The sequence below is a fragment of the Hylobates moloch genome, unplaced genomic scaffold, assembly GCF_009828535.3.
Source record: "Hylobates moloch isolate HMO894 unplaced genomic scaffold, HMol_V3 SCAFFOLD_8, whole genome shotgun sequence".
NCBI lineage: Eukaryota > Metazoa > Chordata > Mammalia > Primates > Hylobatidae > Hylobates > Hylobates moloch.
In genome coordinates this window covers 42,393,825-42,420,182 of record NW_026652283.1, presented here as the reverse complement: position 1 = coordinate 42,420,182, position 26,358 = coordinate 42,393,825, and the positions used below count along the sequence as shown (strand labels likewise).

At 49.9% G+C, this 26,358-nt stretch overlaps 1 protein-coding gene across 1 annotated transcript in view; it reads left to right on the top strand.

The window, feature by feature from the left end:
* Positions 1-22,376, top strand: part of RIMS3 (regulating synaptic membrane exocytosis 3) — a 45,103-nt gene extending 22,727 nt beyond the window's left edge. The window contains exons 3-8 of the mRNA XM_032160431.2: positions 948-1,195; positions 6,916-7,057; positions 9,794-9,906; positions 13,581-13,682; positions 14,004-14,143; positions 16,222-22,376. Coding sequence (XP_032016322.1) covers positions 979-1,195; positions 6,916-7,057; positions 9,794-9,906; positions 13,581-13,682; positions 14,004-14,143; positions 16,222-16,434 — 927 coding nt within the window. The 5' untranslated portion in view covers positions 948-978 and the 3' untranslated portion in view covers positions 16,435-22,376. The remainder of the gene's footprint in view (positions 1-947; positions 1,196-6,915; positions 7,058-9,793; positions 9,907-13,580; positions 13,683-14,003; positions 14,144-16,221) is intronic.
* The last annotated feature ends 3,982 nt before the right edge of the window (positions 22,377-26,358 follow it).

Sequence of the window (26,358 nt, the reverse complement as noted above, 5' to 3'; positions counted from 1 at the left end):
GCTCACTGCAACCTCCACCTCCCCGGTTTAACTGATTCTCCTGCCTCAGCCTCCTGAGTAGTTGGGATTACAGGTGCCCACCACCACACCCAGCTAATTTTTGTATTTTTAGTAGAGATGGGGTTTTACCATGTTGGTCAGGCTGGTCTCGAACTCCTGACCTCAGGTGATCCTCCCGCCTTGGCCTCCCAAAGTGCTGGGATTACAGGCATGAGCCACCGTGCCCGGCCATGATATAATGTTAAATGAAAAAATAGTAGGATATAAAATGATATTTGTAGTATGAGTTCAATTATTTTAAAAAATGCATGGAAGGATGGCTGGAAGGGAATAGGCTAAAATGCCTCTCAAGAGTACGATAAAGGGTGACTTTCTTGCTGCTTTGGACTTTTCTGCAGTATCCCCTTCACATAGAAGGACCCCACCAGAGTCTGCACAGGCTGGAGCCAGTTCTGTTCTCCCTGTTATTATTTGCTATGAAAATAATAACCACCAATACTTACTGAATATTTCCTCTAAGCCTGACAGGCACTTCCCATGCATTATTTAATTTAATCCTTAGAACAATCCTATGAGCTAAGGGCTTTTATTTCACATCTTGCTGAGGTGTTCACTGAAACCTCAGGATGTTTGTTTGGTCACAAGTCCACGCAGCTAGTGTGTAGAGGCCTTTGGAATTCAAGCCTGGGCCATGTGACTCCACAGCCTCGGTCCTCTCCATCAAACCGGTCACCTGCAAGGTTCTTCATAGCCATGTGCTAATAGGAATAGTCTCTTTTATTGAGCCAGAACCTGTGCATGCTCTTGACATTTGTTTGTGCATTTAACCTTATAGCCTCAGAGAGGTCAAGTGACTAGCCCAAGGTCATGCAGCTAGGAAGTGGTGGGACTGCAGTAGATTCATCCAGGTCTGACGTGGGATCCTTTTGTTTCCTGCCCACCTTCAGAGCTGCCTGAGGCCCTGCAGCCCCGGGGACCATGTTTAACGGGGAGCCAGGTCCTGCCTCATCTGGGGCCTCCAGGAATGTGGTGCGGAGCTCCAGCATTAGCGGTGAAATCTGCGGATCCCAGCAAGCCGGGGGCGGGGCTGGGACCACCACCGCCAAGAAGCGGCGGAGCAGCCTGGGTGCCAAGATGGTGGCCATCGTGGGTCTGACTCAGTGGAGCAAGAGCACACTCCAGCTTCCACAGCCTGGTGAGGGGGCATGGGACATCACAGGGTGGGGGTGGGGGACACTTTGCAAAGACAGACTACCTAGGGACTGCCCTGATGGGTCTGCACTTCCATGCCCACAAACACTTATACTATGGCCCTTCCCATACACCAGGTGCTGTTCTAGGTCCAGTAGGTGTATGGACTGATTACATCTCCATGGAGCTCTATGAGGCAGGTACCAAAGAACAGAAAAGGGAGGTCAGATGCTTCAAACTACACAACTAGTAGGTGGTGGAGCCTGGACTCAAACACTAGCAGTTGGGCTTTCTAGCTGATGCTCTTAACCTTTACACTCCACTGTCTCCACACACAGACTTAGACATTAACCAGTAATTACTTATTAAACAGCCTTATGATCCTGGCACTGTGTAAGTGACACCACAATTTTACAGACAGACATACACATCCACAAGATTTATTCTCAAGTGCTGGGTGCAGGGCTCACACCTATAATCCCAGCACTTTGGGAGGGAGAAGCGGGAGGGTCACTTGAGCCCAGGAGTTTGAGACCAGCCTAGGCAACATAGTAAGACCCCCTGGTTTAAAAAACAAAAAAGATTCAGTCTTGCCTGTAATCTCCTAGTCTCGTAAATACAAATAGCCACACAAATGCAGTTCTGTAGTCCCATGTATATGTTACAAAGCACAAGGGAGACACACACAAAGATGTGTGACTTGTGCAGTTACATAAATAGAACGCTCAGTGGCTCTGGTAAGCTGCCCATATTTCCAGGGAAGCACAATAGAGTAATTCACACTGCGCATGGTCACAGATAAAACCAGTCATGCAAACCACACAGACGTGGCCCTCTGATTACACATGCGCAGACCCAGATCACAGAAACATGTCACATGTGTGCAGGTGTACATCACAAAGCCACATTCACACACACCTTAACAGCTCCATCCTCATCAATACAGTATCCTTTTTCAGACACCTAGCTGCAGAATCTCAGTTATGTTCAGCCTGGTGGGTGACCACCTTGTGAAATACATAGACCCCACATCACAGAGGAGACAGCCCTCCCCACCAAGACCTCCTCATTTTGTGGTATCAGCCCAGACACCAGCTGGTTTTGTTTGAAAATCTCTTCCGGCTTATTTTGTTCAGAGTAACAACTTCCCCAGAAACCTTCAAATAGGCAGCTGGATGGGATGGTGAGGGGGCGGGGGCTCCGGAGGATCCAGGGAGAATGCTCATCAAGGCTCCCAGTTGGGGCTGGCGGTGGGGGACTTCTCCAGGCCTTAAAATAGATTTATACAAAGCCCTCGACAGTAGCACGTGGGCTGGTCTTTTCCAGCAATCAAACTGTGATGTGGTTTCTGGCTGGGGAAAGCTATTACAGATGGGGAAGGGGCTTGACGTTATCAGAGCCCTAGAGTGGGCATGGCCGCTGTGAATATGCAGTTTAGGCCTGGTACTAGAGAGTCAGGGAGATGGGGACTTGGGGATCTAGAAGTTGGGCTGGGACAAGGAGGGGGCTGAGATAGGACTAAGGAGTGAGATTAAGATTAGGAGGTCATGGAGGTGTTGGACCCCAAGAGTCTGGCTCCAGGGGACCAAGCCCAGGAATCCAGCTGATTCAGCTTCAGACCCAAAGGCTTCTTCATGCCCAAAGTGATTTGGAGGGACAATCTTCCAAGGCCAGGATAGGGACCTGAGTCACTGGGAGAAACTTCTAGTGGTCTGCCTCGACTTTACAGGCTGCAGGGAGGGATTGGAGCAGATACCAGGAAGACCTTTCATCTTGAGAAGAGATGAATGATGATGGGGCTTCTGGATCCCTTGTCTCCTTGGTATGCAAGGGCATGGCTAAAGGACTGGAGCTAGGGGAACTGCCCAGATGCCCTTCTAACTGAAGGTCTCTGTGAATCAGCTAATTGCTGAATGTCAGAGTGGAGAGAGTCCCTTGAGATCATCTAGTACGCCGTACTTATTTTATTGATGAGGCATCCAGAGCCTGGGGAGAAAGCATGTTCCTGGAGAATGACCTCAAGTTCAGATCCATGCCCTGTCATTTACTAGCCGGGTGACTAAGGCAAGTTACTTCACCTCTTTGAGCCTGCTGCCTTATTTGTAGAATGAGGGCAATGATACATGCCTTGCAGAGTTATCCAGGGAATTAAATGAGATAGGGTATGCAAAGGCACCCAGCGTCATGCCTGGCACATAGTATAGGCACTCAGCGAAGTGTTGATGCTATTATTATTACCTGCCATTGTACCATAAAGCCAAAAGAGAAGTGAGTTCTCAGCCTCCACACCTCTGCTCCTTCCCTGTAGCACACTCCTCTCCATCTAAAATTCCTTCTCCATTTTTTGCCCCCATGCCTTGAGGATGCCAGTATCCCAGCTCAGACCCACCTCGTGGGTGGAAGCATCTGGTGCCAGAGGAATATATGAGGCAGACTCATGGGCATTGGCTCTAGAAACTGTTCTGGGAAAGACCTAGAAGGGTGCCCCCACTCCTGACAGATGGGATGGCTCCATTCCCTGCAGTGCTGGGCTGTGTGAAGTGGGGAGGAATTCCTCTCCTGGACTCTGTCTTCTGGGCTCAGGTCTGCCCTTCCCAGGGCCTCTTTCCTCCTAATGTGTCCGTACTCTGCATTGGCTAGACCCCTGCCCATCCTTCTTTGTTTCAAAGCCCCTGCCCTAGTACAGGACCCATAATATCTAGCCTGGACGATTGCACCACCCTCCTCTCTAGTTCTCCTGCCTCCTGCCTCCTGCCTGCCTTCTTCCAGTTTATTCCTCATGTTACCCTAGAGTGGACTTACAAAAACTCACTTTAGAGGGCTAGTCCTGGCTCTGTAACTCACCATGGGACCTCGGGAAATTTACTTTTCCACTGGGCCTCAGTTTCCTCTTCTGTAAAATGCAGCTAAAATGCTCTCTCCCAGTTTCCTTCTGGATTTGACATTCACTAAGTCGTGGGAGCAGTGAGGAGGGTGGGGTCAGAGCTTTGGGTCCAGGACACAGGTGGGTTCTGGTCTGGCAATTGGCTGGGTCTACACAGGACCATCCTGGGCTGTCCCAGCCCCTGCCCAAACGGAGCTAGTATTTTCAGTACCAGGGACAGCGGCTTTCCCCTTCTGGACTCTGGGATCTGGGTCAGGGTAGAGAGAGGGCTCAGGACTATTCCAGAAGATGCCATAGGGAGTGGTGGTACAGGCTGTGAGTGCCCCTCCTTTGTTTGTGATGGGACAGATGGGATGGTTCCTGGAGTCTTTTGGTCTCTGGAGCCCATAGAATCATTGCAAGCAACTTGGCCTGTTTCTCTAGAGAGAGAGATTATATAAAGTTATTCCTTAAATCAGAGGGGTTGAGACTATACATGTATGAAGCCAGTGGAGGGATCGTATGGACAGGTATGAAGCCAGTGGAGGGATCGTCTCTGAGATTGCAAGAGCTTTCTCCTTCCTCTGAAGTCATGGAACTTAATCTCTGCTGAATCACCTCTCAGCTAGATGGGGGATTGGGAGGGGAGTGAAAAGAGCATGACAGCAGACTGGGAGTCTGTGGGCCTGATCTAGTCCCAGCTCTCTCGGCACCTGGACCTCAGGCTTCCCATCTGTGAAATTTGGGGGAGGGGTAGCCAAAGTATCTCTAAGATTTCAGGATTCTGTGACTCCCCGACTCACAGTCTCACATTCGGTTGGACAAGTCTTATCAAAAAGGCAAATTTGCTCCCAAATGGGTCAAAGTTTCCCTAAACTCTGAAAGAGGAGGGTTGGGGTCATGAGAAGGTGACCCCAACTCAGGCTGTGTGTTGTGGGGTAGAGATATGAAGGCGAGGGAGCCCCCACAGACCCATCTGTTTTCTAATTGTGTTAGAGAGGATGTAGAGTTAGGAGCCCCGGACAGGGAGAGGCCCCACACACCAGCATTATTACCCAGGCCTCTGTGTGTGAGCTGAGTCAGACACCATTTGTGGGTTTTCATCAACATATGTGATTGAATGGGAGGGTTCAACTCCAAGTGTTACATGTGAAGATCATGTGTCCGTGACTTGACTGAAGGTGGCAGAGTACATCATGTGTACATGTGACCAAGACCTGGTAGGACCATTTGTGACTGTGTGACTATGATATAAACCTGCATGTAGCCTTGTGTATGAGATTACTGTATTCATATATGTGATTGCTGCCACTCATGCATGTCTGCCTATGCCTCTCTTTGTGAAAAAAATATGTATGAGCTAATGTGACTCTGTGTGTGTGTGTGTGTGTGTGTGTGTGTATGTGTGTGTGTATGAGAGAGACAGACAGACATGTTGATGGTGTCATGGATTCCTGAATATGCTATTCCAATATCCCAGAAGCTGGGATGATTTCAGAGAAGACATTCCTCCTCACCCTGCACCCTGTTCTCAGCCTGTCCCGCCACCCACCCTTCCATCCACTAGTGATCCTAGACTTCTCTGCCTGCCCTCCTCCACTGGGGACTTTCTGAAAGATAAGCAGACAAAGCAGGAGGAATAAAGTCTTCCTTTTCCCAGGCTGGGGCCTTGAGCATCCCCTCCCCAGCCCACCATTGGGTGTGGTAGGAGAGAATTGCCAAGGTAACCAGCTCTCTGCTCCCCACTGCTTTCAGGGGCTGTGCTGCCTGTCCTGCCCTGGCCTCTCTCCCTCCCTGTAGGCAACTCCACTGTTAATTCACTTGGCCTCTAACCAGTGACAGCAAATGGTTCCTTTGGTGCAGCTCCTATCTGAGGGCCAGTTCTCTCCCCATCAAGCTCCTCCAGCTGCCAAGCTTCAGTGAGGGAAGTCCCTGCAAACCCTCAGGCCGTCTCCCCCATCCGCCCCCCCAGGAGGAGAGGGTGTCTAGAGGGACCACACTGCAATGCCGAAGAGGTTGCCATGGAAACCCAGGCAGGATGGTGTGCTGCTGAGAGAGGGAAAGTGTCCCATGTTCCCTGCAAGGCTGAGGGGGAGGCTAGGATATGGGGGTCAAGGTCCTCTGAACAGGAGGCACAGAGACACAGGGGTAAGTTCTCGCAGGCCAGCTTCGGGGGTTCTTCTGCAGACCTTTTCTCAAAGCCAAAGGCAATTTGGGTCAACCCAGCAGTCCCTCTCTGTCTCATCTTCCTAATGGCCTCTCCAGCTCTCCACACATGTCCTCTCCATGTCCAGCCCCACCTAGAGAAGGCGGGTTTGTTTGAGAGTGGCCAGGCTTCCCATGGGGACTTTCCTATAGAGCCTCCAGAGGTATCAGAGGTGGGTTGTGGGGTCTGGGTGTGATAGGGTCTGAGGGTGCCTGAGAGAGGGAAAGTCAGTCTGAGAATCACAGAGAAGATGAACTTTCCAGAAGAGAGTGGGAGGAGGCACACTTAACCTTTGGGGCAGGGGGCAAGGGCTGAAATCGAGTGGAAAGCTGGGCGTCAGGGGAGCCTGATGAGGGTGAGGCGAGGGCCCCAGCTGCGGATCTGCGGCTCTGCCTGGTGGCGCCATCATGACTCTGCCTGCAGCCATCTTTCTAGTCTGCTCTGTCAGTGTCACTGCCCTGAGCAGGGCCAGGTGTCAGGCTGCAGACCAGCTCTGAGGTCAGCTCAGCCATGCCCCTGCCTCCAGTCAGAGCCCTGCTCATCTTCCCCATCAACCCCCCATGCCAAGAGAGTGACTTTGGCAGGACTCTTAGAGAAGCCCCATTCATAATCTGACCTTGTTCCCTCTCTGTGCTTGGGGTGGGGGGGGTCACAGAAGGGGCCACCAAGAAGCTGCGCAGCAACATCCGCCGGAGCACGGAGACGGGCATCGCGGTGGAGATGCGGAGCCGGGTCACACGCCAGGGCAGCCGGGAGTCCACCGATGGGAGCACCAACAGCAACAGCTCCGACGGCACGTGCGTGCAGCCCCGCACTGTGGTCCCCTCCCTCCTCCTCGGTCCTCCAGTCACAGAGCCACTGGGCAGGGTGGGAAAGCCTCCCTGTTTTGTTTCCAGCTAAAATGTCTGGGTCCTCTGTGTCTCTGCCTTCCTTCATACCCCTCCCCTCAACACTCTGTGCCTGGACCTCAGGTCTTCCATTGCTCCCATTGGAATATCCAGATACCCAGGAGCTATCAGTTCCTTCTGTATGTTTCAGGAAGGGACCCTTACCTCCCACCTCCCACCATGCACACACTGCCCTGCTCCAGAGGAAAGAGTGGAAAGGAAAATGTGGCCCTAAAATCCTTTTAAATCTAAAACCATTGTTGTGGCCCAGATGAGTGGATTCTCAAGGAGGCTTGCTTAGAGCTGAGGGAAGGAGATTGGACTAGATCAGTGTTTTTCAAACCATGGATGGTGATTCATAGACAGGAAATAAAATAGGTTTAGTAGGTCAAAACCAGCATTAGAAAAAGAAATAGGCATATCTTATGAAGTAAGGATAAATTGCCTCGTGAACTTTTGTTTCCATTTTTTATGTATAGATGCACACAGGTCTGTCCTGGGTCATGATGTTAAATCTCCTTTCTTACATGTAGGTTGCATTAAAAAATCTGAAAGTCACTGGGTTAGATATTCCCACAGATCTCTTCTAAGTCTGTGAAATTATAGTTGTATGACTAAGATTTTCTGCTTCTGCTTCAAGGCCTAGTGACTTCCAGGCTTAGGATTCTGTGGCTCCCTCGTTTGAGATTCAGTGATCGTGTGTCTCACTGCTGCACCTACTTCCATGAATGCGAGTACTCTCAAGCATTTATTACATCTTCCCAGGTGCAGAGCATGCCTGGGCATCTCAGATAGGTGATTCTTACACTGGGATCTGCCAGCTGTGATCAGACCAGGAACAGTGATCATTGGGTTTTTTTGTTTTGTTTTTTGTTTTTTTGAGATGGAGTTTTGCTCTTGTTGCCCACACTGGAGTGCAGTGGCGCAATCTCAGCTCACCGCAACCTCCACCTCCCGGGTTCAAGCGATTCTCCTGCCTCAGCCTCCTGACTAGTTGTGATTACAGGCATGCACCACCACGCCCGGCTAATTTTGGATTTTTAGTAGAGATGGGGTTTCTCCATGTTGGTCAGGCTGGTCTCGAACTCCCAATCTCAGGTGATTCGCCCACCTCAGCCTCCCAAAGTGCTGGGATTACAGGCATGAGCCACCACGCCCGAACTAACAGGGATCATTTAACACTTAGAGCAACCCTGAGGGTTGTGGGTATTACCATTACCTCCATTTTACAAGTGGAGAAACAGGGAGAGGAAGAGGGTGGGGCACCTTACCCAAGGTCACAGCTATTAAGTGGTGATGGAATCAGAATTGGAATTAAGGCCATTTGATTCCATGACCTTTGTTCACAGTCTCCACACTATATCCAGCTCCTAAAATTCTGTGACCTTGAGAGTCTGAGTTTCTTTATTTAACCTTCTCAGATATCATTGTCCTAAGAATGTGATACTAGGCTGTTGTTGACCATGGCCAATAAAAGTGGGGCCTTGAAGCCCCTCCCTGTGGGGTGGAGGCTGGGCCTAGTCAGGGAGAGACACAGGCTCTCTCTGACAAGTATACACAGCCTACTTTTTCCTCCCTGCCGGCCGCTAGCCAAGGGGGACTCAAGCCAAACTATCTAGTAGGAGATTCTTCCTTGGACAGCCTTTTGTCTCTGCAGCCAGGAGCCTGGGCCTTTCTAGGAGATCTTAGAACTTTGTTCTATCATAGCCCCTGAGGGTTGGCAGGGCCAACCCTCCCTCATCTGTCCTTTCTCAGCTGGCCACACCTAGAACATCTAGACTGGAGCACAAGAGAGAAGTAGCACTTTTCCCTTGATGATAACAACAGCAGCAACTGGAACTATCATTTAGTGTTTTCTGTTTGTCTGGAACTTTTCACCTGCCCTAATCCTCAACATATAAAACCCCATGAGTTTTGTTTTGCAGGCAAGGCAATTTTACCTTTTGGAGCCTCTGTTTTCTCATCTGTAAGATTGGATAATAGCTCCTACCACACAGAGTGGTTGTAAGGATTAAATGATATAACACATGTGGAATTTTTAATGTACCATTGGCACCTGGCCAGTTGTCAATCACTGTCAGCTTTTCTTGTTACTGTTTCTAGACCCCCACACAGTCATGGAACAGCCACCAACCACCATCACTTGCCATTCACCTCAACCCTGTAATTGTGTTGTTTTGGTCTTAGCTGCTGTTCTGGGCACCACCTCATGTTTGACTTGGATTTCAAACTTGCAGTCAACTCAAACCTCAGTTCTTGTAACTTGTTCCGGTCATTGAAATTTCTGACCTATGGCTCTGGTTCTTAGCATTGACATGCCCTGGTGAGGACACAGGTGTCCAGCAAGCCCTGCCTTGTAAGGGTCACTTCAGAAGTCCCTGGACCTTAAGGATTAAATAGCATCATTATGTATTGTTATTAGTTTATTTTATCAAGTGACATCAAAATATTTTTCTTCAGTATGCAGAAATGAACAGTTCTGTTTGTCCTTTCCCAGAGTAGTGCAATCATACTGTCTAGAGGAGAAGCTGAGGCACAGAGGGAAGTGCCCAGGGCCCCAGGGGCAGAGCATGGCAGCCTACCAGCTATACTTTCATCCTCAGGTTGCCCTGACCCCCTCACGCGTCCCTCTGCCTCCTTCTGCAGATTCATCTTCCCCACTACCCGGCTGGGGGCTGAAAGCCAGTTCAGCGATTTCCTGGATGGTCTGGGACCAGCTCAGATTGTGGGGCGACAGACACTGGCAACACCACCCATGGGTGAGTCTTATTAAGGGCAGGTTGAGTGGGGTAATTGTGACCATGCGACAGGAAGGGTGAGCTCAGTGGGGGCCCTGCATTGGCCATCATAGAGTTTATTCTATCACCAATTCTGTGATCTTAAGCAAATCACTTCCCTTCTTTGAACCTCAGTCTCCTCATCTTTAAAATGGGAATAATAATACCCACTTGCGTTCTATGCTCTAACAATACTTTACTGAGCTCCTATTAGATGCTTTGCATGAGGTATTTCAATTTAATGCGTAGGAACTGTGGCTTATTTGACTTGTTACACCCAACAGCGCCTGGCACCTAGAGGCTCTTTAGTAATTTTCTTATCGCTTTTCCTTGCAGCTAGGAAGTATAGTTGGCCCTCTGTATCCATGGGTTCTGTGTTTGTGGATTCAACCAACCTTGGATAGAAAATATTCGGGGAAAAAAAATTCCACAAAGTTGCAAAAAGCAAAACTTGATTTGCTGTATGCCGAGTACTACCCTGAATCCATGCAAATGAAGTGATATGTAGGCATTGTGTTAGGTATTATAAGTACAGTCATTTTCAGTGTGTGAACATCATAGAGTGTACTTACACAACCCTAGATGGTGTGTATGTGTGTGTGTGTATATATATATGTTTAAATTTATATGTATTTTTTCATATGGAAAACCATATATCCTAGCACCATTACTGAATATCAATCATTTCCCCTATTTGATCTGCAATGCCAATATCAAGTACCATATATCAAGTTTCTATATATTCTCCATTATAATCTTACAGGCCCACTGTCATGTATATGATGCATTGTTGACTGAAATGTCATTATGCGGCACACCAGTGTAATCTAGAGATGATTGAAAGTATATGGAAGAAGCTGGTTGAGGTGGCCTGTGCCTGTAGTCCCAGCTACTCAGGAGGCTGAGGCTGGAGGATTGCTTGAGCCCAGGAGTTTGAGGCTAGCCTAGGCAACATAGTGAGACCCTATCTCAAAAACTAAATAAAATAAAGCATATGGGAGTTATATGCAAACACTATGCTATTTTTATTCTTTTATTTTATTTTATTTTCGAGATGGAGTCTCACTCTGTTGCCCAGGCTGGAGTGCACTGGCGTGATCTTGGTTCACCATAACCTACCTCCACCTCCCAGGTTCAAGTGATTCTCCTGCCTCAGCCTCCTGAGTAGCTGAGATTACAGGCATGTGCCACCATGTCTGGCTAATTTTTGTATTCGTAGTAGAGACGGGGTTTCTCTACTACTAGCCTTTGGCCAGGCTAGTCTCAAACTCCTGACCTCATCCACCTCAGCCTCCCAAAGTACCGGGATTACAGGCATAAGCCACTGTGCCTGGCTGCCATTTATTTATTTATTTATTTAGAGACGGAGCCTCGCTCTGTCACCAGGCTGGAGTGCAGTGGCACAGTCTCAGCTCACTGCAACTTCTGCCTCCCAGGTCCAAGCAATTCTTCTGCCTCAGCCTCCCAAGTAGCTGGGACTACAGGCACACACTGCCACACCTGGCTTATTTTTTTCTTTGTGTTTTAGTAGAGACAGGGTTTCACCATGTTGCCCAGGCTGGTCTTGAACTCCTGAGCTCAGGCAATCGGACTGCCTTGGCCTCCCAGCTGCCATTTTATATTGGCTACTGGAGCATCCAAGGATTTTGGTATCCCTGGGTGGGGGTGGGGTAGGGTTCTGGAGCCAATCCTCCATGAATACCGAGGGATGACGGTACTTCCTGAAGCCTACGCTTGGTCCTGTTAGCTTCAGTCTGGCCCATTTCATGAGCTCTCAGACAGAACCTCCCTGCCCCCTCCCTCTCTTAGGTGTTGGCTGTGTTGGCTTCCAGCAGCTCCTCCCCAGGATAGCTCCTCCAGAGGTGCCTCTACACCTCCACACCTTTCCCATCAGTCTGACCTGAGCAGCACCTGACCCACAGGTCCCCACTCAGCCCCCATCAGGACAGTGCTCAACCTTTGACCCTCCCAGCAAATGAGGAAGCCGAGTGCAGTGTCCTGCTGTGAGTCATGCAGTGGAGCTCCAGGCCAGGACTCCTTCCACTGCAATGCCCTCAAAAGCTCCTGCCCAGGAGCTCCTTCCTGCTGGAACAGAAGTCGATGGGGACCCTCAGAGGGCGAGGGTCAGCTGAAAGCAAGGGCTGGGAATTAGCCAAATCCAATTCTAGGGCTGGACCCTTGTTTTCAGTCTCTTAAGGGTCTGGGGAGCCTGCTTTTCCCAGCCCTAGACCCAGCCACAGGCTGGGCAGCAGTGAGAGGAGCCAGCAACTTCCACAAGGCTAATGTGCCATGGCAGCCAGGACCATTCGTGTGTGGTACCCCCTGGTGTCAGACCAGGGAAGGACAGGTTTGCCTTGTTCACCTCGTTAGTGATGTTAATGGAGATTAATTCCCAAGACCTTCCCTTCTCCCTTCCTCACAAGGAGGTCAGGAATAGCTGGATGGAGGTGGACGAATTCCAGGAGGTCTCTTGAAATTAGTAAATCCCCATCTTCCGTAGTACACAAATACAAACAATTGCATGATGGCTCAGATAATCTCAAAATGGGTGACTGAATTCAAAGTCTGGCCCATTTGATTCTTGTGGACCAGGCTTATGATTCTGCACCCCTGTAAAGGACTTCACTTTGTTCTGAGTGACTGAGTACTACATAATTCCAAATTCTGCCAACCAATGTTGAACAAAGCTAAGAGTTCCTAAAAATCAGGTAACTGACATAACTCCACACACAGACCTTGCCCCGGCTGGATAATCCATTCTATAGGAGTACAGTGAAGATTTCTCAGCCATCCACACCCAGAAAGTCTGCTGGCCTTCCCTCCCTCCACTGGTAATGCAGTAGCAGGCCCTTGTTGTCTGGTAGTGCCTCGTGTCCTGGGCAGGTTTTTAGCTCAGCGCCTTTTCAAACAGATGTTTCGTTTCTTTTCTTTTCTTTTCTTTTCTTTTCTTTTTTGAGACGGAGTCTTCCTCGTCACCCAGACCCGAGTGCAGTGGTGCAATCTTGGCCCACTACAACCTCCACCTGCTGGGTTCAAGTGATTATCCTGCCTCAGCCTCCCAAGTAGCTGGGGCTACAGGTGCACACCACCATGCCTGGCTAATTTTTTGTATTTTTAGTAGAGATGGAGTTTCACTGTGTTAGCCAGAATGGTCTTGATCTCCTGACCTCATGATCCGCCCGCCTCTGCCTCCCAAAATGTTGGGATTACAGGTGGGAGCCACTGCGCCCGGCCTCAAACGGATGTTCTTTTGACACAGATGTATGGGGAGGTGAAGAACAGCCACTGAGCCCACAGCCTCCCCTGTCTTCCTGACACAGGAAGCTCTGTCCTCAAGTTTGCTATTCTGCTCAGTAAAACAGAAGCCTCCCACTTAGCCAGACACAAATGGGGGTTTGGCAGCCATCTGTTGTTACCCAGTCATGCCCCTAAAGGTCATGCCCCTACCCCAACCCACCCCAAAGGACCTATCAAAGGGTCCCTCAGCTGCTTCAAAGTGGTCTTCTGAGAGCGGTTTTGGCCCATGTGGTTGGTGCCGTCTTGTTCCCTTTCTAGCGAAGATGTAGCCTCCTCCACAGGCTGGCATTCAGTACAGCAGCTGGCTGGCCTGCCCCTTGGTCCGGCGCTGCCTGGACTCACCCTCTTCTCCCTTTCAGGAGACGTGCACATTGCCATCATGGACCGGAGCGGCCAGCTGGAGGTGGAAGTGATTGAAGCTCGGGGCCTGACCCCCAAACCAGGCTCCAAATCCCTCCCAGGTGAGGGATTTTGGAAATGGGGTCCTGACAGGGAGGGGCATAGAGCCGAGCTCTGGGTCTAGCAGGTCCTCAGCTCCCGATGGCCTAAATCGGGATTCCTTACAGTGGAGTCACAGCTTGCCTGGAAGGCCAGTGACTAAGGCGGGGAGTAAGGGAGGATGGAGGAGTCAGTACTTGAGTCACCTCTTCGGCCTGCTGTCCACTGGCTGGCTTATTCCACACATCCTGCTCACCTCCAAGATCACCTGGCAGTTAGGGGATGGGCAGGCCGTAGCTGTCTGTCCTGGACCCCTCCCTGTCATACATTCTCTCCTCCCTTAGCCACCTATATCAAGGTTTACCTGCTGGAGAATGGGGCCTGCTTGGCCAAGAAGAAGACAAAGATGACCAAGAAGACCTGTGATCCCCTGTACCAGCAGGCTCTGCTCTTTGACGAGGGACCGCAGGGCAAGGTGCTGCAGGTGGGTGTCACAGGGCGAGTAGGGCAGGGTGGACTCACAGACTGGAAGTTGTAATTTAAAGTTTTTCATTTATGATTCATCCTGTGCCAGGTGCTGTGGTAGGTGCATTAATTTGCGTTACTCATTTACTTTCACAACCCTGTGAGGTATTATTGTCCCCAGTTGATTCATAAGGAAACCAAGGTTTTGGGCGTAACCAAATTGCTCCCCAGGTTGCACAGCTGGTAGGTAGAACCAGGACACATGTGACCACTGCCTCCTCCTTCCCCTAGTGCTAATGTTCATTGCACATCAGTTCAGTGCCAAGGCTTGTGTTAGGTGCTTTCCAAACACGGCCTCATTTCATCCTGCAGATGATCCTGTGGAGTAGGTGTGATTCTCTTCACTTTACGGAAACAGAGTCTCTTACAGATGAAGTCACTTGCTTGGGGTGAGCCCAGACCAGGTGACTGTCATCCCAGTTACTTGAGAGCAACAAAGGCCTTCTGCACACTTGGTATTGTTAGCCCTTCTCAACAGTCCTGGGAGGGAGGGATCTTCACACTCATTTCATAGATGAAGAACCTGAGGTCATGTGGGGATAAAGCACAGTGGTGGATCAGTCTCTGGGCTCAGTCCTAGGTTCAGATTCCAGCTCGGCACTCATTAGCCACGGGTAGATGTGACGATTAAACAGAGGATTGCATGTAGGGAGCCTTACATAGGGCCTGCCACATAAACAGATACTCACTAAGTATTAACAGTCATGGTGGTGGCTGTTGATCTTGCCTGAGGCCATGAAGGTGAGAGAGAAGAGGCTAGAGCCAGGGGCTGTCTGGGCCATCCAACTTCTCATCTAGGGCTGTTCCTCTGGGCTGAGATGGTTCTGTGGCAAGGGGCCTTGGAGTTGCAAATTTAAACTGCAGAGCCAGACATGGTGGCTCACACCCATAATCCCAGAGACTCGGGAGGCTGAGGCAGGAGGATCACTTGAGTCCAAGAGTTTGAGACCAGCCTGGCAACATAGCAAGATCCCATCTCTAAAAAATGAAAAAAAAAAATTAGCTGGTCATGGTGGCACATGCCAGTAATCCCAGCTACTCGAGGTGCTGAGGCAGGAGGATTGTTTGAGCCCGGGAGGTCAAGGCTGCAGTGAGCTATGATTATGCCGATGCACTCCATCCTGGGTGACAGAGCAAGATCCTGTCTCTTAAAAATTAAAAATAAAAAAAGAACTGCGGAACCCTAGGCTTTGGGGAGTGGGAAGAATAATCTTTGGTGTTTGCTTAGAAAAGGAAAAACGGCCGGGCGCGGTGGCTCATGCCTGTAATCCCAGCACTTTGGGAGGCCAAGGTGGGTGGATCACGAGGTCAGGAGATCGAGACCATCCTGGCTAACATGGTGAAACCGCATCTCTACTAAAAGTACAAAAAATTAGCCGGGCGTGGTGGCAGGCACCTGTAGTCCCAGCTACTCGGGAGGCTGAGGCAGGAGAATGGCGTGAACCCGGGAGGTGGAGCTTGCAGTGAGCTGAGATTGCACCACTGCACTCCAGCCTGGGCAACAGAGTGAGACTCCATCTCAAAAAATCTCCCAGTGGTGTGGCTGGAAACACTGAGGTCCAGTGAGGGCACGGAGCTTACACAAGTCCCATGGCAAGCCAGCAGCACAGCTAGAGCTATGGTCAAGTACTGAACTCTCAGTTTGCCCCTTCCTGGGGAAGGCTGTTATCTGAAGTGCTGGGAGGCTCTGGAGTCACACACCCAGGTCCTAATCCAAGCTCTGCCACAAGTTACTGTGCAACTTTAGGTTAGCTGATTAACCTTCCTGAGCTACAGTTTCCTCCGTGGAAATAATGATGCAGAGTGCCCCTACCTGTGTGGCTTGTTATAACAATTGAAAGAAAGAATCTAGGTAAAATCCATAGGATCGTATCTAACACACCTCAAGTGCTCAGTAAATTATTGTGTGAAATCAGTCTGAGTTCTGGCTCCCTCTGCTCCATCTGTGCCCTGCTGAAACTTGTAGGTTCCTGGGCCTGCTGCACAGTCCTGGAGTCAGGGAGGTGGCTCACTCCCTCCCTCTCTTCTTCCTGGCAGGTGATCGTCTGGGGAGACTATGGCCGCATGGACCACAAGTGCTTCATGGGCATGGCCCAGATCATGCTGGACGAGCTGGACCTCAGCGCCACGGTCACCGGCTGGTACAAACTCTTCCCCACCTCCTCAGTGGCAGACTCCACACTCGGATCCCTCACCAGGCGCCTGTCCCAGTCTTCCCTGGAGAGTGCCACCAGCCCCTCATGCTCTTAAGGATGTCAGGAAGAGGCCAGGATGGTGGTGGGGGGAGGGGTGCCTGCTGGCCCCATGTCCTCCCCTGTACATAGTCTTCGTGTCTTTCTGGACCCCTTGTCTTGCTGCATGCCTGTTGGCTACTGGGCTCATCCCAGCTGGCAGTGGAGACTGTAGTGTGTGTGTGTGTGTATGTGCGTGCGTGTGTGCGTGTGTGTGTGTGTGTACGTGACCACGTTCTATCTGTTCATTTGTCTGGGTATAGTCACTCCTGGTGATGATATGGGCTGAAATGTCTCCATGTCTCTTTGTATCTTGTTGAAAAGAAACCCAAAGGAGTGTTGTGTGGACACGACTCATCCTGAGGAGTCTCCAGGGGTGGATGTGGGGCACGCGGCCACTGGTCGGTGCTGCCTGGTCCTGGCCTGGGGCAGAGCCTGTGTGTTCTTCACCTGTGCCGGCTCCTGGTCCTGGCCTGGGGCAGAGCCTGTGTGTTCTTCACCTGTGCCGGCTCCTGGTCCTGGCCTGGGGCAGAGCCTGTGTGTTCTTCACCTGTGCCTGCTCCTGGTGGTCTCTGCTTTGTTTTCTGTCTTGTCTTTTGTTCCACTCTTGACTCTCCTGGCTCTGCCGCTGTTTTCTGAGAAATGTAGCATCTGCTGCAGCTGGCCACACTGAGGGCCCTCTGGGAACCCCACCCCACCGGAGCTGCTCCGGCAGCTCTTCTTGCCACTGAATGCGTTCTGCAGCATGTCGCATGCCCACCTAGCTCCCTGACCAGGGCCCCGGGGAGGCAGAGGGTACCCAGGGGGCTGAGGGCTTAGAAATGACTTTCTCTGTGAGGCTGGAACCTCCTCCTTCTTCCAGTGAAGCACGAGGTCTTGATTCCAGGGTTCCTGGCCAGGTGCCCCCTTAGCATTTTTTCTTCATCTCCTGTCTCAAGCCTCCCCACTCCGCCATGCCGAAGGAGCTCTGCCAGTGGGCCTGGGCAGGCAGCCACAGAGGGCATGTTATCTGCTAAAGCAGACAGTCCTCCTGAGGCCCTGAGGGTGGCCCTGACCCCCTCGGGGCTCATTCCTGGTGGGCATGACTTACCACCTGGTGGTGGGTAAGGAAGTGCTGTGGGTAGGGCTGTTTGCTGGAATAAGGAGGGCTGAGGCTGACTTGTTCCCTGCCACTGTTGAGGATCCCATCTGACATTTGGGGATTCGCTGCATGAAGTTGTTCATTTGGGGCTCCAGTTTTTGTGCATTTCCAGACCAGGGTCCCTGTCTGGGAGCTCAGACTTAGCTGGGCTCCAGCAGCCTGGCTCCGGACTCTCGTCTGCCACCATCACCAGCTCTGTCTAAGCAATACTTACCCCCCCCCTCCCCGGGCTTTCCTGCTTTCCTGTGCCCCACTGCTGCCCTCTGCAGAGCCATCTGCTCCAGGCACCCACCTGCCTCTGCTTGCTTTCTCACCCGTGTCTGGTTGGAGCTTCTCACAGCCACTCAAACCCTGACTTGATTTGACAACTGGGCCCTGTTGGTGGGGACCAGTTCCTGAACTAGACCCTGTGAAATCTGCCCCGTGGGAATCCTGAAGTCTGACTCAGGAATGCCCAGACCTGTCCCTGTCCCTCCTCAGCTCTAGGGTGAAAGGCAAGAGGTTGCTCAGGAGATGGACAGAGCAGCCCTTGGGTTTGTATCTGGTAGGGAAGCAAGCAGCAGGACAGTGGAGGTGCGGGGAAGGCGCTCTTTCCACCTCTCCCCAGGCATGATGCCTGGGTGCTGAAATGGCTGTGGCCCCAGCACCTGAGGCAGGGGTGCGCTACCTGGGGTAGCAGTAGAAAGGTCTTGGGGTCTGAATGACTTGGGGCCTCCATTCATAACCAAAGCCGGAGGGGCATGGAGGCAGTGGTGCCTTGAGGATAGGTCATCTCAGCCCAAAGGGCCTCCTTGGCTGGCATGGTTCTGCGTTACGTTGAAGCCAGAGTCCTATAACACCTCCCAAGAAAGATAGGGGAAGAAGCCAGAACCCCACCTGGCCTGCCCACAGGACAAGAAGTGGGTAAGGGCAGGAAGGAAATGAACGGAGTTAGCTCCCAGGCTCCTGTCTCTGCCTGAGCCTCTATTCTTATATTATCAGAGAAAGGGACCATTGGGTGCATAGAGATGGGGAGGAGGCCACTGGGCTGAGTTTTCTCTTTAGGCGGAAATGCTCTCCCCAGGCCCATTGCATTCGTCAAGTTCTTAGAAATGGACAAAGGGCTCTGTCCTCCTCGACCCTAGTGGGGGATCAAGAAGGAAACTCCCTTGCAAAAGGGTATTTTAATCTCCTGTTTTTGATATATTCACCCCTAGAGCAGTCACTGTCGGGGTGGTGTGAAAATACTCTACACCTTTGGGATGATAAGGTTGTTAGTGACCCACAGGATAGTACAGATGTTTGCAGATGTAGCACTGAGTGGTGATACCCAGACCAGCAGTCACCCCAGGAAATGGGGGCTACCCATACCCTCATTCCTCTGGTGGGGAGCTGCCTGCAGAGAGGCCTGCCACTGGGGGGTTCCAGGCCCTGGTGCCCCTTGCCTCTGGGGAAGGGTTAGCACGGGGGAGGTTCTAGCTGGAGGAGGGGTCTGATGTGCTGGTAACTTGGACTGACCTATCTACAATCCCCGGCTGCCAGCTCCACTATTCCATCTCTCTAAAAGAAGGTAATTTCCTCCCCAAATTGACCTTGGGGAATTATTCTTTTAACCCTTTGCACCAAATAAGTTACTCATCCCCACCTGGATTTTACCCCATGAGGGTAAAGTTGTATGAGGCTGACACATCTGTGTGATGCAGTATGGCTGCACTTAAGGGTCTGTTTCTCAGCATCCTGCATACAGGGGCTTGTCTGAAAAGCCACTCTGGAGCTAGCCTGTCCCAGAAGAGGGGGATGCACAAGTGTAACTCCTGGTTGTTTGCTGGGGTGGGGGAGCATCTGCTGTTTGAGGAGGAGTGGTGGGGAAGGAAGGAACATGATCCCTCCAGAAGTCTCCCACCCTGGGGCCAACTCACTGCCATGTTCAGTGTCCTGGCTCCAAATGCCCCCTCCCCCAGATGAAACCCTGCAGTGGTTATAGGAATGGAGCTCTTTGTCATTCCACCTCCTCTGGTCAGGCGAGGTTCACCGTGCATATGGCAGAGACAGGAGTGGCCCTGCAGTGATGTTGGGTTGTGGGCAGGGACAGTGATGGATGACTCAGAGCGTCTGTCTTTGTATTTCTGCTCTGTTCATTCTGTCCCACTTTCTTCGTAGACTCCTTTTCCCTGCAATGGGTCTTTGGTATGAAAAAGACTCCAGTAAATGGAGCCAAGTCTTGGTTTGACAAGGGGAACTTGATCCTTCAGGGAAGAACCATCTCCAAAATGACTCCCCATCTGGTTTCTTCTACCACCCAATTCTACTAGGAAAGGAACACTTAGGAGGCTCTTGGGATGCAGCAAGTCCCAGGCAATGCCAGCATTTCATGGGGGCTGAGGCAGAACCCAGGAGCTCCAAGAAAGGTCACCCATAGAGCTCATCCCCTGTGGAATCACTGCCGGTTAGAACACTGAGGTCAAGCCAGTCCTCCCATGGTCATGTCACCCACCAAGGAAGCATGCCTGGTCTCTTCGTTACTGCCAGCCTTGAGGAGAGCAGAAGCCTCCATTTTTAAAGACAATAAAGACCTCCAAGGGGACTTCTTTGGAAATGAAATGTAGCACAATCTTAGCCTACGTTACCAGGAGCCCTGACATGCAACCAGGGCCCCTCTTCCATGCCCTGCTGCCCAGGAGATGCTGAGCTCCTCTTCCCCTGGGGTTCCAGCCCTCCTAATACCTCATATTCCCCATCTTCCTCAGCCCAGAAAGCAATGGGGCTTTAGTGATGCTCCTCTTTTGTGTCTCTCTGGTTGCCTCTAGCACTGTGCAAACTCTGCAAGAAATTGCTGCCTTTGCTTGATGTTGTAGATGAGTTGCCCTCCACCTGGCTGGAGAGATGGCACATCATTCAGGGCCAGAAGGTTGTCCGGCAGTGCTTCTGCAGTGGCTGCAGGGAGATGGAAAAGAAGAGCCCTGCTTCCCTGCCTCCTCCTACCTTTCTCTTCCACTCCTCAGAGTTTTCTTCTCCAGTATCCTGACACGTAAAGAGATTCTTTAAAATGCTGCTGCTTCTACCGGACTGTCTTTCACTGAGTAGTCAGGGAGGAGATGAAAATGTGGACACATCCCCCCTGCCTTCTCCCTCAACCTTTTCATTCATGTCAGAAGAGGTTGGGGCAAAACAAAACAAGCATGATTGAAGAGCAGGGGAAGCCCACACAATCAGGTGAGGCCTGATGGGGGCTGGACTGGCCTGGTCTGGCTGGGAAAGGGTTCTTTTAAAAGCGTGCCTGAGCATCTCAGAGCAATGTCAGTGATGCCAAAGAGAGCAACTTGGCCTCCTTGGGCACCAACTCTGATAGCTGAGTTGCACAAACGTGGCTCAGATGTTGGCATGCCCGATGGTGGGACCTTGTTCTCTGATAAAGGGCTTAATCTTTCCATGTAGCAAAGCAACTTTCCCTCCCTCCCCTCCCCCTGAACCCTGAGCTTGGGCTTGTGTGGGCCCAGCATGGCTGTGCCTGTGAGGGAAGCCACATCAGTGAGAGAAAGTTGCATTCTCTCAGGGGCCTAGACTGGCTTGGGGCAGGTGCTTGTTGAAAAGCATGAGTGTTTCTGCTTTGGGAAACCCTTCCAGGGCTCTGGCTGGAAACTTGGCCAGTAAGGACAGGGCCTTGGGCCTCCCAAGGAGTTCACAATGATGCCAGGAAGGGTCCCTGAGCCTGGGTTCCAGTCAGCTTGGCTAACAGAATGGGGCTTGGGAATTCCGGGGGCAACTGAGCATCCACCCCATTAGCCAGTGATCTGGACAGGGACAGCTGGCTACAGGGAATCAAAGGCTGTTCTGTGCAGTTTTGCCAGAAACTGTGACCTTGGGCTCCTCACTTTTCTGGGCCTCAACTTCCTCATCTGCAAAATCGGAGCATTAGTTGCTCTCCCCATGGTTCCCTCCCGGTTTTGATTAAAAGTCTCTGATCCGGAGCACATGAGGGTTGCGAGCCTGGTGCACCTGGTTCCTGTCTCCGAGGGCTGGTTTCCTCCAGCCTCTGATGCCCAGGCTGGGTGCAGGCCCTCATCTGGTCCACGCCCCGATGCTGCCTCAGACAAGAACTCTGGGAATCCTAACAGACTCTGCTTTCCTCTCTTCGTGGTTTGTCCTCCCTCTTTTATTCTTGTGTAATGATGAGACATAATTAAGGGTCGTCTACAATGGACAATTTTCAAGGTGCTGATGTGATGTCACAACCTCAGCTACATCCTGAGTAGGTCAGTGTCCCCACCAGCAGATGAGGCTGGGTCTTTCCTCATTTCTGCTTCTGGGATGACATCAGTGGGAGAGTTGAAGATCTGAGAATTCTAAAGGAAATGTTCTCTGATGGAGGAGAGAGGGAACTTATCTCCCTTCAAAGTAGTTTGCTTCTTAAGACCACTCCTCCCTCCAGAATGTCTTTAACCAGACATCATCTCAGAAGGTGGGGCAGCTGCTTCCTTAGGAAGAGTGGGCCTGATAACTCAACCAACTCCTTTAGCATGTAAACTCACAGAAGGCAAGAACCCCTTTTTTTAGACTTTCCAAATGCATCCTGCAAAGAGAGAGACAGCTGATAGGGACTGACAAGCACACTGTTTAGATAAGAAGCAATTAGCCTTTTATATCTGTGCTCTATACATTTTCTATGTGCAGCATCTTTCCTAACTTGTTGTGGTTCCCGGGTGGCAGGTGCACAGCTGGGAGGGACTGCCGGCTGTTTCGTACGTTCTTGCCAATTCCCTTGAGGAGAAAATTCTTCACATGGCTTCTGCATGTACAGTATTTGGGCAGCAAAACATGATTAAAGTCAGTTTGAAAATGGTTTCATGTGTTGCTTTCTATAGATGGTTCTTCATTCTAGGAGGAAGAAAACAGGGTTCCAGGTGGCTAAAAAGAGGAGGAGGAGGAGGAGGATGCCTTGGTTAAGAGGCAGGAGAGAGCAGTACATTTCAGAAAAAAGCATGAAAGATATGGCCTGGGCCCTTGACTCCTGTTTGGGAACTCTATGGTCACAGCAATGTTCTTGAGCCATGAAATCTGACAGGTCCAGGCAGCTTCCTGGCTCTGTCTCCCAGGCCCTCTGCTTCCAGGCCCTCAAAGCCTTCTATTTCCACAGACTCCACAAGGGATAGCCAATGACAGAGGAAGGTAAGATGGAGCTAAGGCCACAGCTGTCGACCCACTCTTCCTTTCTTTCTGAGCTTTTGGGTCCAGCAGCTCTGCTCAGGCATTTGGCTTTGCTTATTGCAGCCACACCTGATACCAGCAGTAAACATAGCGGTTGACTTCTATGTGCTGCACCCTCCATCAGTCCTGGATGCCTGGAGCACCCATTCCTTTCCCTGTCTCATGGTGGAGCAGAACGGTATGTTAATATTTAGTCATTTCTGGGCAGATCCATTGTCCTCCTAGGGTTGGGTTTGGGGGGTACAGAAGATGGATAGAAGAAGTGTAGCATCGTCATGGCATGTGCTTGCTGGCACAAGGCTGGCACCCTCCTCCCAAGAGCCCTCCAGGTTACCTCCACTGCATTGGCTCTGGCCCTTGGCCTGGCAGTTTCCGTGAGCACCGTCTCTTGAAGGAAGGATCATAAGATCAATATGTGAGCTCTGGGGCCTCCCAGGATTCTGTCTTTTCCCTCTTTCCCACTGCTGCTCTCTCCCTGAGACATGGCTTATACTCTCATGAGTTTAAGAACTTCTATGCTTCTATCCAGCAATTCCTTCCAATAACAACTCCACCCTCCCCCACCCACCCCCTAAAAAACAAAAAGCAGACAACAAAAACTGAGATCCAAAGAAATTCTAAAGGATGTTCTTCAGATAGAACAAACATATCTAAGAACAACACCTGGAACGCAATCAATCCTACATGTTTGTTATTAAGGGAAATGATCCTGGATGGAAAGGCTGAAATGCAAGAAGGAAAAGTGAGCAAAGTAATAGGTTTTAAAATATTAGTAAAATATAGGCCAGGTACTGTGGCTTACATATGTAATCCCAGCACTTTGGGAGGCTGAGGCAAGAGGATCACTTGAGGCCAGTAGTTCAAAATTGGCAAGGGCAACGTAGTGAGAACTCATCTCTACCAAAAATTTAAAAATTGGCCAGACATGGTGGCACATGCCAGTAGTCTTAGCTACTTGGGAGGCTGAGGCAGGAGGATTGCTTGAGCCCAGGAGTTCAAGGGTTCAGTGAGCTATGATTGTGCCACTGCACTCCAGCTGAGTGACAGAGCAAGTCATTTGTTGTCTCTTTAAAAAATGTAGTAAAGCATCCTGCCTCACAATGACTTTCCTATTGTCTTTCATGTGTCATTCCAACTTTTCTAGTCCATACCACGGTGCCTTGCAAAAACACATGAATAAAGCAATAACATCTGATTGTTAAGCTACCAAAAAACCCCAGTATCAATTATTAGGACTAATAAGAGCATTCAGCAAGGTTGCTGGATATGAGATAACCCTACAAAAATCAATTGCATTCTTCTATAACAGCCAAAACCAATGAAAAATAAGTATGAGTTATTATCCACAATAGCAATAAAAGTCATTAAACATCTAGGGACTATTTAAGAATATGTAATGCCTCTATGGAGATAACTTTCAAATTATAATAGAGTTAGATAATCTCGGCCAGGCATGGTGGCTCATGCCTGTAATCCCAGCACTTTGGGAGGCCGAGGTGGGTGGATCATGAGGTCAAGAGTTCAAGACTAGCCTGGCCAAGATGGTGAAACCTGTCTCTACTAAAAATACAAAAATTAGCCTTGCGTGGTACCAGGCACCTATAATCCCAACTACTTTGGAGGCTGAGGCAGAGAATTGCTTGAACCTGGGAGGCAGAGGTTGCAGTGAGCCGAGATCACGCCACTGCACTCTGACAGAGCAAGACTCTGTCTCAAAAAAAAAAAAAAAGATAATCTGAATAAATGGAATTCATCGTTCTTCGATGAGATAGTTTAAAGATAGTAGCTCTCCACAAATCCATAAATTCTATATATATACATATATATTATTATTTAGGAGACAGGGTCTCACTGTGTCACCTGAGATGGAGTACAGAGGCACAGTCATTGCTCACTGCAGCTTTGAACTCCTTGGCTCAAGTGATCCTCCCACCTCAGCCTTTCGAGTAGCTGGGATTACAGGCATGAGCTACTGCGCCCAGCTCATTCGATGTGATCTGAATCAAAATTTCAGTTGGTTTTTGTTTATTCGTTTTGAGATGGAGTCTCACTCTGTTGCCCAGGCTGGAGTGCAGTGGCGCGATCTCAGCTCACTGCAGCCTCCACCTCCTGGGTTCAAGCAATTCTTCTGCCTCAGCCTCCTGAGTAGCTGGGACTACAGGTGCACGCCACCACGCTCTGCTAATTTTTGTATTTTTAGTAGAAATGGGATTTCACCATATTGGCCAGGCTGGTCTTGAACTCCTGACCGCAGGTGATCCACCTGCTTTGGCCTCCCAACCTGCTGCGATTACAGGCGTGAGCCACCGCACCTGGCCTTCAGTTGGTATTTTAAGAAGTAAACTTACCTTACAATTTATGTGCAGTAATACAAGCCCATGAATGGCTATATTAACTTCTGTGTAAAAAAGGGTGCCCAAAGATTGAAACATGAATATCTGGAAAATTAATATATGATAAAGGGAGCACATTAAAACAACAGGGGGAAATGGATTGTATAAATATGTTAGGAAAATTTGGCTGGGCACAGTGGCTGACACCTGTAATCCCAACACTTTGGGAGGCTGAGGCAAAAAGATCCTTTGAGACCAGTAGTTCCAAATTAGTTTGCGGAACATAGCAAGATCCCATAACTACAACTGGAAAAAAACTGTGTCACTATCTGGACAAAGAAAGTATCCCTACCTAAACCAAGATATAAACAGAAGCCCTAAATGGCTTGACAGATTCAAAATTGAAAGGTAAAATGTAAAGTTAATTTAAAAAAGTAAGATAAGTAATTTCGTGAATTAAGAGCAAGGAAGAACTTTTAATATTAATAATTAATATGCAAATTAAGGCAACAACGAGATCAATTTATACCTACAAGAGACCGGCAAAAATGAGAAAGCTGGATAATACCAAATGATGGCAAGGACATGAAGATACAGCAATTTCAGATTCTAATGTTGGAATAAGGGTGGTGTAGCCATTTTGGGGAACAATCTGACACTACCTGGTCCAATTATTATGCAGACCTTATGATCAGTACATTTGTATATAGATCCATTAAAGAGATACATATAAGAATTTGCATTGAAGCATCATCTGTGGTGGTGGTGGTATGGTAGGCAGAATAATGGCCCTGTGAAGATACACTATAATCCTCAAATCTGTGATGATGTTAATTGACATGGCAAAAGGGACTTTGCAGATATGAGTATTTTGAGGACTTGGAGATAGGGAGATTATCCTGGATTATCTGGGATAATTATCTGGGCCCAGTCTAATCACATGGGTCCTTACCAGTGGGAAGTCTGGGCCAGGCACGGTCACTCATACCTGTAATCCCAATACTTTGGGAGGCCAAGGTGAGAGCATCGCTTGAGGCCAAGAGTTTGAGACCAGCCTGGGCAACATAGCAAGACCCTGTCTCTAAAAAAGTTTAAAAATTAGCTGGGTGTGCTGGTGAGCGCCTGTAATCCCAGCTACTCAGGAGGCTGAAGTGAGCCACTGGAGCCCAGGAGTTTGAGGCTGCAGTGAGCTATGATGGTGCCACTGCACTACCGCCTGGGTGGACAGAGTGAGACTCTGTCTCAAAAAAAATTTTTTTTTTTTTAAAAAGGAAATCTTTCTCGT